Here is a 14,403-nt window from a genome sequence, read left to right on the forward strand (position 1 = left end):
TACGCTTAATTATTTATTGTGATAATTATAGCAAATAATTAATAAAAAAAATAAAGAATATTCCCATCTACCCGCCAATCCTATCTACTACTACACTTTGCGGTCAACATCTGCAAAGAGACTATGGCCGTTGACTGTTGACTGTTGACAATTTACAGTTGTTGACAACTTGTGCTTATTTGTCTTAATCTACAATTAATTTTCACAACTTAAGTCCAATTTAACTATTTATATATATTACAATGTGGGCCCCAATAATCCCTATCGTAGACTAACTTGCATCCCCAATTACCAAGTTGGGATATATTTATACAAAATAGTTTTGACCTATAACAATTTAAATAACTATATATACTTATATTATTTTATATAGTCTAAATATTTGTTGAAATTTTCTACACTTATTCCAGTATTAGATGTGAATGCAATATTTTAGATCAATTATTATTAGTTAGATATTGAGCGTTTTTATCAATTTTTTTCTATTTTAAATGCAGAGTTGTTTTATATGAGCTTCGTAGTTGGTTTATGCAATAATCGGAATAATTGTCCGTTGTGGTCGAGTTCATGTTTTTGATCCCGATCGATAGTTGGTTTATTTGTTTATAACAGCCGATTTAAGTGTGCTGGGTAGTACATTAAAATATAGTTCGTAGTCTTTTTTAAATTAGCGTATGGATTTTGCATTTTAAGTTTATTTTTGATGATATTAATGTATTGTCATTCAAATGTATTTGCAGTCTATTTAATCATTTTTTAGTATTCTGCATTTTTTATTTTGTTTCATGATTTTAGGTTTTTTCGATGGCGAATTTCGTACGGATATTGTTGAGGTTTGGTGGGTTGGTTGCTATAAAGAGGTGTTTACGATGTAATGGCTCGGTAACTTCGGTTAAGTTTTAAACCGTTGTAATACAGTAGTATACTATTATGAATATCGTATGATACTACCATTATCATTTTATTATACTATTATGAGATTATTAATGTACTAGGGTTTTTTAACTCGACATATTGGTTTGATTGTGTTATCATGTGTTTTATGTATTTTATCAAAACCCTAGATTGAATTTATGAGATTATTAATGTACTATTTTATTGGTTATGTTGGAATACTTTACGTTGGTGTTGTTCTCAATGTTCTTGTCATTTCAGTGGTATATTGTTTGTAACACAATTCATATCACTACTATAACCGTAATATATTATCATAGCATATCAATGTACTATATTGAAATTATTAATATACTATGTGGTTGAATAATACGGGATCCATAGTCGATTAACGAGATCCATAGTCGAATTAGATCAATAAGATAGTCTATTACATGATATAAGGAAAATTACCCTAATTGATTAGTATTTCAAAAAAACATATTATTCAGTTTCCATATATATTATTATTTTTTCATATATATTATTATTTACCCTAATCGTTTTCATATAATAAGGAAAATTACCCTAATTGATTAGTATTTCAAGCAAATATATTATTCAGTTTCCATATATATTATTATTTTTCCAATAGTCAATTAACTAAACCCATAGTCGAATTAGATGCATGGGATAGTCTATTAAAATATATGCGATAGTCTATTAATTTTAAAACACAAATCCGCCGCCGTCACTTCTCAAATCTAGGGTTTTGATGATTCTTCGGCCCATAGTCGATTAACAAGATCCATAGTAAAATTATACCAGTTGGATAGTCTATTAAATGATATGGGATAGTATATTAATACAGATGTAATTTGACTATGCATCTCGTTAATCAACTATGGGCCGAAGAATTTTCAAAACACTAGATTTGAGTAATCCTAGATTTGAGTAACCCTAGATTGGAGCAGTGACGGCGACGGCGACGGCGGCGGCCAACGACGATATCACTTTTGGTGGATGTCCTGCCCATCAATTGTTGCAATATCACTGATTTAGTGCTCGAATTCGGTATGCGATTATAACAGATCTGCAATTACACAAACGTGATAGTCGATTTAGCCAAAACATATCAATAAATCGATGGATGATAGCGATTCAACGAGTGGCGACGACGTACCTACGGCAGCTTGCTCGGAGTGCACGAAAATCGTCGTTTCACGGCAGTGCAGACGTCTCCCCCTTTCAATCGGCCGTACCGGGAAGTTGTTCTGGGAGGTTTTGCAGTTTATTCGATAGTGGGTTTGGGATGATAGTGATTTAACGGGAAAATAGGAAGGGATTTGATTTTATTTCAAAAGGTAAAGTAACGGGTTTTGTGGGATTTGATTGAGGGTAATTATGTAATTAGGAAAAGTTTGAGCTGTTATCAAAATGGCAAATATAAATTTGGGTCTACCCCTATTATTTGAATGTTTAAGGGGTTATATCTAATAGACCCTTAAAAAAAATAGGGAACCATCTCTGAAATCCTTAATCAAAAAAAGTATTGTCCAGCCGTGCAAGTTAGAGCGAAGTATTGCGTACATTGTATCGTAAACAATATGAGTCCATTTTTATAAATTCTTAAAACTCATCTCGGTCTCCCAATTTCTCAAGAACGGCCTTGTACATAAGAGTAGAATAGATATAGCTAGGTTTTTTTTCTTTCTTTCTTCAAATTGTTGATTCAGGATGAAGAAAAAAAATGATACCATATGGAAAATTAGATGTTACAGTGGGTGAATTTGAACCGCAGATTTGATTAAATAACTACCCAAACATATACACTTTACGATTCGAACCCACGTATTATAAATAACCAGGTGCATCATCTAATCTCCATTCCATTTTAATTGTCTTTTGAGCTAAGGACACATATTAAGAAAACTAATAAATCTGCATGCATTCTAGAAAAATCATAATAAAATAAATAAATAAACCACTTTTATTAAATATTTAATCATTAATTCTCTTAATAATAGTAAGGGCATAGTTAAAAAACACAATAAATACTTCATTGGAATCCTAAAGTAACAATTAATTTGAAACGAAAAAAATTCTATAAACAGACAAATAAAATAGGAAGAAGACAACATCAAACAAGTCTTCAATAATGTTGGTCTAGTTAGCCAGTCCCGAAAATATATATTTATGAATTTATTAATTATTCCAAGTTGTGGTTGCAACTTGAATGAATTTGATGCCGAAATTTAGAAATAATAAAATTGAGATGAAAACAAGAATTCATATTATAATTAATTAATTAATTAATCTAACTTAAAGTTGAAGTCAATGCCATTGCCATGCAGTTGTATGGGCACCAATCATAAGTCATAACAATATAATAGTGAAGAACTCACGACATACATTAACTGATGAGCTTTTAATTTGGTTGCCCATACAATTCAAATATCAATTTTGTATAAAAATGTGTGACCACTTAATTATCACGTATAAATAAAATTAATTTTAAAAATAAGCCTTAATAACTTATCAACTCTTAAAACAGTTCATCGGAAATAAGTAGGGGTATGTGAACGAGCTGAACTTTGCTGTTTTGGCAGGCTCGAGCTCGTTTTTATTTTGTTTAAGAAAAATCCTCTAAACAATAAAAGTTATTTGGTATTTTGATTATAAAAAAATAATCATATATGAATTTTTAAAATATATAGAATTATAGATGAGGAATGCAATAATAAACCCCAAGTATTAAAGAAAATAATTAATTGTTAATTGTTAATTGTTAACAAACGGACCAAACGAGCCCAATAACATATTATCCCTTCGGCCACTAATATGGGCTTGGACTGTCCAGCAATTTATTTAAACGATTTTAAAAGCCCTTTTATTTTACTTTTTATTTTTTTAATTCCTCTTTTTTTAAGAACATAAATTATTGAAATATTGGATAATTGATAAAGTGAAATATTTTTATTTTTTTTAATGATAAATTTCAATTATAAATATAAAATTGATGGAATTTGTTAAGTATATATTTGATGTGGTCCACGTCACTTCGTCTTTTTTAATAGGTTTATTGAGACTTTTTTTTTGGGTCAATAACTATTCATTCTAAGGTTGACTTTAGAATATATCCGATAAGCTTTTCAAAGATGCATATGTCATGAATTGATGATCATATATTGAAATATGTATAATTTTCTTTTATCATAATTTAAACTACATTTAGTATTTTTCGTAATTTTTTAATATAATTAATAATTTTTTATGTAAAAATTATTTTTTCATTTTTTTTTCTAGATAAGTTTACTATGTCGAATATGGCTGGCTATATTTGACTATAGTCACATATAAAATGTACTTCACATAAACTGTATCTAGTGATTCAATAGTTGTTTTTTGGTATTATTTATATGTATAATTTTTTTTAGTGTTCTGTTTATTTGCAATTTATGCTAATGTAAATGTCGAATAAAATGAAGCTTTTTTTTTTTTTTATCAAGAGAATTTAATATAAATTTTATATAATTCTTACACTTTTGGGTAATTTATGTTTCAGTACCTGTACATATCACTTATTTCATATAAGTAATGAAAATATTCATATTACTTGCAAGATATTAAGTTTTAAATAAATCTTAATATTTAAATTATTCGCGTGCATGTGCATCGCACATGGTAAATACCAGTTTAGCTAAAAATAAATATATTCCTATTTTAGTCCTAAATTACATATTCTAATTTTCTCTAAAAAAAAAAGGAAAAAGAAAAATATATCATAATTATTCTTAATAGATTATGCCTAAATTACGGTTAAAAAAAAACCCTCATGTAATTACAACTACATCATTTATATATGTATTCTCTTACGAAAAAACTCCTATTTTAGTAGATTAATCGAACACTATAAACATAGACATGTGTGTAAGACGATATATAGGTAATAAATTATTATAATTATCGAAACATGATAGATTTTTTGGTCAAGCGATTGTAACTACCTAAATTTATTGTCACAAATTTACCGTACACAATCACTGCATTTCTGCATTCTTTTCAATTTTCAAAGTTTACTGTAATAACATTGCTTCGTTTACACTTAAAGCTGGTAAAAAAAAAAAAAAAAAAATCACTGCTTTCCCGCAATCCAATAACCAATCGATTCAATTTTTGGAGGGCTTTTTGAAATCACGATTGTTTCAGAAGAACCCATCGATTGAATTTCGTCCTTGAATTGTTTTAATTCCCCCGGCATGGTGGTGGGCCCCATTCCGACAGGTATCGGAAAAAGACCACTCTTTTTTTTTTTTTTCTTTCTTTTCCGCCATTACCCTTCCACTACCCATTTCTTCAAATTCAATTTGGGGATTCAATCTAGCAAATAAAATCCTGGCCGCACATATTCTGAATATTTTATTGTAAATTATTTTTTTGTATCAAAGTTACATTCTTTATCGGAAAATGGGTACTCCTAGATTTTTCCCTACTCCCTCTTTTTGTAAGTATATATATCATATATGTATATATATAGCCAGTTCTGGGTCATTTTTTAATTTGGGGTTGCTTCTCTATTTTGACTGCAATTTTTGAGAATTTTGAGTAAGTATCTCTATTTCAGAATCTTGAATTGCAATTGGGTTTTTTCTTGTCTGCAGCGATCTGGTTGTGATTTTACTGTTTGATGAAATGTAGGAACTTGAATTAATTATGCAGATGATACATACAAGTTAGTTACATATGTTTGTGGTTAAAAATTAAATCTTGAATTCATTTGTTGTCCTTTGCTAAGTTTGTTGTTGCCCTTCGTTTGTCTGATTTCGGAGCCTGTGTTCTTGTTGATTTCATCTTGTCATTGTATTTAGTTATCTCACTCATCCAAATTCAAGTAGTTAGTTAGTTCTCCGAATCGCCTCGTAGTCTCGTATTTTTTGCTCGTCTTCCTTTCATCCGTGAGTTGACTTTTAATGGAAGCATATGATACAATGGAAGGTTTAAGTTTAGTTAAATGGTCTAACTGGTCCTTCCGATAAATAGCATATCGTTTTCTTCTTCGGTGGTTGAATTAGTTGTTCAAACTGGTCCTTCCGATAAATAGCATATCTCTTGCACTTGATTGATGTCGTAAACGAATTAAATAGGGAATTATACATTCACGGCGTTGAATATTCGTTACAGAGAAATGCTACAAAATATTCGTTAATTTACAATCTCTTTGCTTATCCTCCACTCGGTTAGAGTAATATTAGCATTATTTCGAATTATAAACTCAAACACGGTCTAAATATCAAACTTTTTCTTCCAGGTCTTGTATAGGACATGGCAAACAACAACGTTTCCGCAATTTGCTCTTGCTGTTCGGAAATGGATGGCATCTTTTCTCGTCTTTTAAGCTTAACTTCCTCTATTACACGTCGATTAATCGAATTTTTCGGTGAGCTCTTTATTTCAACACTATTTATGTCCAAATGCCGATAAATGTTGTAAGAAAATTGCTCTTATATACTTTTCTCTGACTCGAATCTTTTTTTTTTTTAATAATGTTGCAGAAGATATTCTGTTAAGGGATGTGAATAGATTGTTACGAGATTCGGAGATCAATTCTTATGGTCAAAATCAAACATCTGCAACTTATGCATCTTCTTCAAGAGATTGTAACTCCGATACGAGCATAGCCTTTCTTGATAGAAATGCCTCGGATTTGGACGATCATCATTCGTTAACAAATTCGGGATTAGAAATTGTAAATAGAAATTACCACAGGGGCGTCCGCTTCATTTTTAAAGGGTAAAAATTACTGCCCCTAAAACTTCTTTCAAGCCTCGTGAATTAATACGGCCATCGTTCGATTTTAGAATCTGTTTATTAATGTTCATTTGTAGGTTGATGCTCCCGATATATTGTTTTGAATTTGCATGGGGATCGGTAATAGCATCTTGGAGATACTCTTGTTATCATATGAGATGTATGCAAGCTCACATGCAGAGGTGAAACGATTATACGCTTTGATCTTAGTACTCGTACAAAAGTAGACAAGTAAATCTTTTGTTGTTCGAGTAATATTTGACTTTCCTATGTATTAATTATAACTTTTTTTTTAATAGTTTTGTATCGAGGGTTGTGAAAACTTTGCATGGGTCGTCTGAAGACATTGGGTGGTTACAAAGTGCACCCGGGATGGCTCCGGTGGAGGATGGTTCAGCTAAATTCGTCGAGCTTCTCCAAGGCATAAGGTACCAATTGACTTTAAAACGCAATTCAATTTAATCGAATGTACGTTGTATACTGTTCTGTTCGAACAGTAAGGCTCTGTTTGGATCACGGGTAATGCTACGTAAAAAGATGAAAGTGCTGCTAGGTAAGATAGAATTTCATGTTTGGTTAGGAAGTAAAATACTAAGTTCTTTTAGAGATATTAAATAGTATGATTTTTATTTTCTTAGGCCCCGTTTGGTTGGCAAGATAAGAATAAATAGTCTAATGAAACCCAATTATTTTATTGGAGCTCGTGGCGTCCAACAAAAAAACACACTAGAAGGCAAGATAAGCCATGATAACATAATTTTGGCGGGTCAACCCGGCAATATATTGGGGATACCAAACATCAAATTAAGTCCAACTATTTAGTTAATCTTGGCTTATCTTGGCAACCAAACGGGGCCTTAGAAGTTAAGCTTCTAGATGAGGTGTGACTATTTAATAGGCCTTTCGAAAATTGAAGGTAGACCAAACGAACATGAAAAAGAAAACCTAAAGACAACTAATGGAACATCATAGACTTTGTCGTACTAATTAGATTACTTTCTTTTAGTAATGTAATTAGTTACTTTGAAGAAGCTGCAATTAACTTACAAATGTGTGTGTGTGTATATATATTGGGGTTGTTTCGTTATTTATACATGCTGCAAACTGTCATGCAGCCTTCCTCGTATGGCTAGACGACTAAGTCATCATGAAATTCTTTTTCGGGATTCAAATGTGTTTATTAGAACATTTTTTTTTCCATTTACAAAGTTCTGATTTTTATTCTTCCAATTTTTTTTAGATAAAAATTGTAATTAATTATAAAAAAATTCAATTTTCAATCCAATTTTAATTTCCAAAATGATTTTCATGTGTTTATAATTAATATCATTAATATAGTATATGATGCATTCTAAAATTAATTTATAATAATAGTATATACATTATTTTTTTGTCCTTATTTCCAAAATAATAATAAAAAAAAAGAAAAAAAAAAAAAAAAGCGAATCGACCTTTTTACAAATTCCTTATCACCAATCTGACAAAAAGATTGAAGACTTGTTGCTGGATCTGGTTCGGGAATGATCCTCTGGAACCTGCCAGGCAGATTTATCTTTTGCTTCCTTTGCAAAGATCAATTATATCATGGATATAGGAGATTCCAAGTAAAAAAATGACTTCCAAACTTTGTTAAACTTCCAGTTATATCCATGAATATTGGATTTCAAAAGGAAACAATGACTTCTAGTCTTCAGATTAAACTTCCAGTAAAACCAACCATTCGTAACTAAATTACTGCGCAATATCAAAACTCAATGTGTTCGCTCTCCATGTTTTCTCACAATTTGAACTTAGTCATCCTATAAGTCATTCTAATTCTCACGTGGGAGGAGGCATTTGTTAAGAAGACAAGAAAACTATGTTGGAACGTAATGACTTTTCTATTAGTACTTATTACTTTACTCGGATGATTTATAAATGAGATTATTCTCCTATTTATACTATTTCAGCTGACCATGATTTTGTAAATGAGATTATGGGAGATTAGTTTAATCATGCGATTGAGAGTGCCTCTCTAGAGCAATCCATAATATTCTACTCACATTTTAGAACAAGAGTACAAGAAATCTCTACAACCTGAAGAAAGTTTCCCATATTTTTTTAGAACATCCTTACCTATATCATATTATGACTCATTAATGATTTACTGTCGAAATCTAACGTGAAATGTTGATTAATATCCAAAAAATAATCGAACATAGTCGAACTGCATCTTTTTTTTCTTTTTCCTTTTCCTATTTTACTGTTTATAATACATATTTGCTTTATAATATTTCGTCTCCGTGACTCAACTTCACGAAACCACAATCAAGATAACATGCATTTCTTGCGTATTATTTTCAGGAATGGGCTCCACAAACTACCCGATTCATTTGTGTACCTTCTCATTCCAGGTTTAACAATTTCCCGTCTTCTTGCACTATTAGTTTACTTTAAAACGGATTAAAGTATTGCCTTCTAATGCATTATCCGACAAATGTATGTTCTTTAATTAGGACTTTTCAGCAATCTTGGCCCGTTATATTTCGTTAGCACCAAAAGATTCTTCTCAAAGATGGGCCTAGCTTGCCATATTGCTAAAATTCACAGCGAGGTATGTCGATTTATTTATTTATAAATATTATCACGTTTCATGAAGAAACTCGTAATTTATTTTTTTAATGATTTGTTTTTAATACTTAGGCATCGGTAGAACAAAATGCATGGGAACTAAAGCAATATATAGAGGAGCTATACTGGGGGAGCGGCAAGCGCGTGATGTTGCTCGGCCACAGCAAAGGTGGCGTTGATGCTGCTGCTGCTTTATCGATTTATTCGGAAGAATTAAGGGATAAAGTGGCTGGGTTGGCGCTGGTGCAGAGTCCTTACGGTGGAACCCCGATCGCGTCCGATATTCTTCGTGAAGGCCAGGTCGCTGACAAGGAAACGCGTAGGATTATGGAGTTTTTGATATGCAAACTCATTAAGGTAACTTTTATCGGCTTCTCAAATTATGTTTTAATAAGTAAGTATTTTTCACGTTATTCTCTCATGTCCAGGGCGATATACGAGCGCTAGAGGATCTCACGTACGAGAAACGGAAGGAATTCGTCGGGGCCCACAAACTCCCGGAGAATATTCCACTCATCTCGTTCCACTCCGAAGCGAGCGTGGCGCCGGGCGTTGTCGCCACGTTGTCCCACATCGCCCACGCGGAACTCCCGTGGCTCCCGCAGTTTCCGGGGGAGGATAGGGAAAACGATGATTTTGCCCTTGCGGCACGGAAGGTTCCGGTGGTATTTCCGGTTTCCGCTGCGATGGCTCTGTCGGCCCTCCATTTGCAGTTGAGATACGGAGAGAAGAGCGACGGGCTTGTGACGTGCCGCGATGCTGAAGTACCCGGTTCGATTGTTGTGAAACCCGAGAGAAAATTGGATCACTCGTGGATGGTATATTCTTCTTGGAAGAAAGATTCCGAAGATTCTTCTGAGGTTGATGCGTGTGAGATGTGTGAGGCTTTGTTGACTATGCTTGTTGAACTAGGGGTAGAAAGGTCTAATTGATAAAAAAAAATAGTGTGTGTTTGTGTGTGTGTGGAAGTCACATTGTAAAATATATAGATGTAGTAATCTATCGTTTATGTACCGAAGTTATACGTGGAAATCAGACGGACAGATCAGAATTAGTATTTTTCGAAAAAAAATTGTATTTTTTTTCTTCTCTAATTTCAAAATTTTCAGAATCTAAAAAACAATTCCGATACCAAAAGGGTATGAAATTTGGGAGTTTTTTTTTTTTTTTTTTAATTATGTCATTTTATAATTTTAAAAAATATTCAAAAATATATATTATGTATGTCTCAATCTTGTTAATATAGTTCAAATTAAAAAAAAAAATTGGGGAAGTCAAACTAGAGCGAAAATTGGATTCTAGGAATATAAATTTCGATCCTGATCTAAAAAAATACTGGGAAAATCAGAAATCGAAATCTCGGCAACGTAAATGACAAGGAATAACTTCACCATTGGATCGTCAACGGTGGAATTCGAAATTTTTGTTTCAATTTGACGATTTCCACCACAAAACAAAATATTAACCATATAATCAAATGTTAAGACTCTTAATAAAATAAATAATTAAATAAATAATAAATAAATAAATTCCAAATAGCAAAATGTAGGGGTGTGGTGAGTATGGGTGAAGGGTTTGGAAGGGCCCAACTAATAAATTAATTTTGTCTAAGGCCAACTAAATTTCCCTATAATATATTAATATTACCTCAAAAATCAAAATATTATGAATTGATAGGTTCATAAAGGGGCCCCGGCCCCTCTTAGCTCGTGTGTCCTTTGATCAAATATATATCATATATACCAACACAAATAGAAACTAGTAGTGATTTTTTTTTTTTAATTTAAAAAAAAATTAATAATAAAATCAATAAATACATGTAAGCTGGCACAGCTGCGTACATTGAAAATATCAATGATTTATGAGGTGAGGTCATATCACATGGCATTAATTATCTTCCCATTACTATTGTCTTTTTAGTTTTTACAAAAAATAAAATTAAAAAAATTAATTACAAGTCCAATGATTTTTTTTATTTTTTTTAAATATAATTTGGATTTTAATTTGTTTTAGGTTGTTGCGCACATATTAAAAAGTTTATAAATAACGGAGTTTCGCAAAAAAAACGTATAGAAAATGGCTTAAAACAGCGACATCATTGAAATTCTGAAGTGACAAATATTAATTTTGGGGGAAAAAATATTTTGTAAGTCGAAAATATTTCAATACAAAAATTTGCAGAATCATCTACCAAAAACTTTTATGGATTTTGTATTTATTTATTTATGATTTATTGGATACAAGTATATCCGGTGCAGCAACACCAAATTCAGGTGAATTATGAACCCAACGTCATAGCACTGAATGAATTCTTCCAAATGCAAGGTACACATGAAATTAGTAGCATGAGTAATCTGGCTTTTATATATATATATAAATATATATAATTAAATTTGTTCAATTCGGATCCCGGATCTCCATCCGATTGGTAGTATCTTTCGTTTAAGGTTTTTTTCATTCGCATTAAGCAAACAATATAGTTGAATACATACTGTGAAAAAAATACGTAAAAAGGACTAAAATAATTTTTGTAAATGAAAGATGCAACGAGTAAGGGTTAAGGATTTGATAGGATTGGATTAATAACGGTAAAATAGGCAAAATTACATCGGCCTCTTGATGTAAGCTTATTTACGAGAAAAAAAACTCCTCCTTTTTCCATGTTTACATTCATCCCTATAAACTTCGTACATAAACGCTAGACTACTACATTAAGAGTGGATGCGAGAAAATTACAAAATCTAGGGGTCTAGATGTAATTTCTCAAAACAAAAGAATTTTATTGTAATTATATTTATCTCAGGCAGGTGATTGTAATTTTGTCCCCACAAATAATTTTGGAATTACTAATCCATTCAATAAATTCAAAAAAATCGAAAATCATAATTTGCATAATTAGTAAAAAAGATAATATCTCAAAATTAGATACCGTTGGAAATCGGAATAGCAATTCCGAATTCCACCCGATTTGGATTTATCAAAATGAGCAAATCAGGTTTTGGGAATTCAGCTCGAATTCCAAATTCCCACTGTGCCGCAGAGTAAGACCAAAGTTGTTGTCAACATGAAGATCAGACAAATTGGATGAATATAATTTAATATTTTTAATATAAATAAAAATTTCTGCCGTACATGAAAACGAGTTGAAAAATTGAAATCATATTTTGTATGGGGTCCCTAAATATACGGATGTTTGGGATGTGATTAGCTGGAATTTAATTTTGATCTAATTAAATTCCACAAGGTACAACTCCCCACTGCACCCAACCCTACTACGTACTACAACCTGTCTACTGCTTACACCTCACACAAATCTCTCTCATTCAAATTGGAGTAGTACTTCCTCAAATAAATATTTAAAAAATAATAATAATAATAATAATTAAAAAAAAAAAAAGTGAAGTAATAAATGCAACTTCATCAATACCATGGGGTGAGGAGCCACAAATTAGACAAGGTATTTAAGGGACTGTTGGGGGGCAAACTTGTAATTTTCTAGCTAGTGAACTCTTTTGAGGGTATAATTGTCATTTGCACAAGCGTCGTTTTGATATTTTTAATATAATTGTTTCACTAGTTGTGTTGTGCCCCATAATGGTGCTCCCCTATGTTTTAAATTACCTGTCTCTTTAGATATTTTCGTATGTCAATTGTCACGTTAGAGTTTCAATAAAACATTTATTAATTTTTTTAAATCTAGTTTGCCATATTCCTCACAATTACTGGAGCAAATTAATATTTTTGTTTTTTAATTATATATATATATATATATATATATATATATATAAACCGTCACCTTAGATTTTCAATAATATATTTGTTATTATTTATAAACAATTTTGACGTATTGTTTATAATTAGTGGTAAAAATGGTTTTTTAGTCCTTTACACGCATTTTCCCTAAAATTCAAGCATATTTATATGTATTGTTTATATACGTGTTGTAAACCTTAACCGACAGATAATATGAAACGGAAAAAAGTATTAATCTTAATTAATTCTATAGGTTGGTTGTTTGAACTTTTTTTTCAATTTTTATTAATTTTTAATTATTCTATAGTTAATTTAATCAAACACAAAAATAAATGCAAACAAGGTTACATCTCGATCTAGTGAAAATATGGTACAATATATTGCCTCAAAAACACAATCCTCCCTAACTGTCCATCCTCATCCTGAAACACTTTCATCTATGTCTAATAATTTCTCAATTATTATTATTATTAATTTTTTTAAATAATTTCTCAATTAAAACTAAATTAAAAAAAATATATATAAAAAATTGAAGACTTGAATACTGAATGGAATAATTAATTCCTAAGCCTTAATGGGAACCCATCCAGTTTTGGGTAAAATGATCTGTTATTTACTTATTTTTGTCCCTCTCCTATTTATTGAGCTCATTAAGATGTAGGCATCGATAATAATAATGTCAGTAATTATTTATTTATTTATTTAATTTTTTGGAAAAATATATTATTTTTTATTTTTATTTAATCTTCTCAACATGGCAAAATGAATTAAAAGATTATTAAATTCCATATATAGGTAGCAGGAATATTGTGGAATAAATGAATTTTATCTGGCGTGACATAATAAAATAAGCCTAGAAAATGCAACTTCTAGGAAAAAGCTAGCTAATTAACAGTAGCAATTAATTTCACATTCATGGGTTAAATTAAATTAAATTAAATTAAAATATTATGAACAAATAGCTAGGGTTGGGTACATTTAAAGCCCTTGTTTCGATACCCTATATTATTATATGCCTACGAGATTCTTTCCATTTTAAAAATTGTACAATTTAGTGAATTAATTTCGTAAAGCTATAATTAATTTGGAAACATTGTACTAAATTGTATTTTATGAATTAGTCGTCATGGTTCATAAATTACACTATCGTTTCATAACTTTCATACGATGTTGTAATGTATCAATAGTCCGATCGAAAATGCAATAGCCCTATCGTACAATGTAATAATGGTACGACGATACTAATAGCGTATAACCACTAGTGATAATCGATACTTCGGTATTTCTTTGATAATTTTCGGTAGCTTATACCCGTGATAATCGATAGATGGTGATCGGTGATCGTAATTTAATTATTTT

The 14,403-nt window shown here is 30.9% G+C and overlaps 1 protein-coding gene across 4 annotated transcripts; it reads left to right on the plus strand.

The window, feature by feature from the left end:
• Positions 1-4,891: 4,891 nt before the first annotated feature.
• Positions 4,892-10,339, plus strand: LOC105965542 (uncharacterized). Of its 4 annotated transcripts, none has more exons than XM_012990104.2 (9): positions 4,892-5,157; positions 6,182-6,310; positions 6,426-6,663; positions 6,759-6,863; positions 6,981-7,109; positions 9,025-9,074; positions 9,177-9,274; positions 9,364-9,648; positions 9,720-10,339. In XM_012990104.2, exons 2-9 carry the CDS (start codon positions 6,196-6,198, stop codon positions 10,221-10,223), a joined length of 1,524 nt encoding a protein of 507 aa, XP_012845558.2. In that variant the 5' UTR covers positions 4,892-5,157; positions 6,182-6,195; the 3' UTR covers positions 10,224-10,339. The 4 variants fall into 4 exon arrangements, with proteins under 4 accessions (XP_012845558.2, XP_088681451.1, XP_012845557.2 ...); XM_088825325.1 differs by having other exon boundaries at positions 5,011-5,809; positions 5,881-6,310; XM_012990103.2 differs by having other exon boundaries at positions 5,156-5,377.
• The last annotated feature ends 4,064 nt before the right edge of the window (positions 10,340-14,403 follow it).

Source organism: Erythranthe guttata, chromosome 11 (genome assembly GCF_056151865.1).
Source record: "Erythranthe guttata isolate IM_541 chromosome 11, IM_541, whole genome shotgun sequence".
NCBI lineage: Eukaryota > Viridiplantae > Streptophyta > Magnoliopsida > Lamiales > Phrymaceae > Erythranthe > Erythranthe guttata.

What these genes read in the sequence shown, in the direction of transcription:
- LOC105965542 (XM_012990104.2), top strand. Translation starts at nt 6,196, where the DNA reads ATGGCAAACAACAACGTTTCCGCAATTTGCTCTTGCTGTTCGGAAATG. An exon ending in TCGATTAATCGAATTTTTCG is followed by an intron (nt 6,311 to 6,425) that starts GTGAGCTCTTTA and finishes ATAATGTTGCAG; the next exon opens with AAGATATTCTGTTAAGGGAT. An exon ending in GAGCTTCTCCAAGGCATAAG is followed by an intron (nt 7,110 to 9,024) that starts GTACCAATTGAC and finishes TATTATTTTCAG; the next exon opens with GAATGGGCTCCACAAACTAC.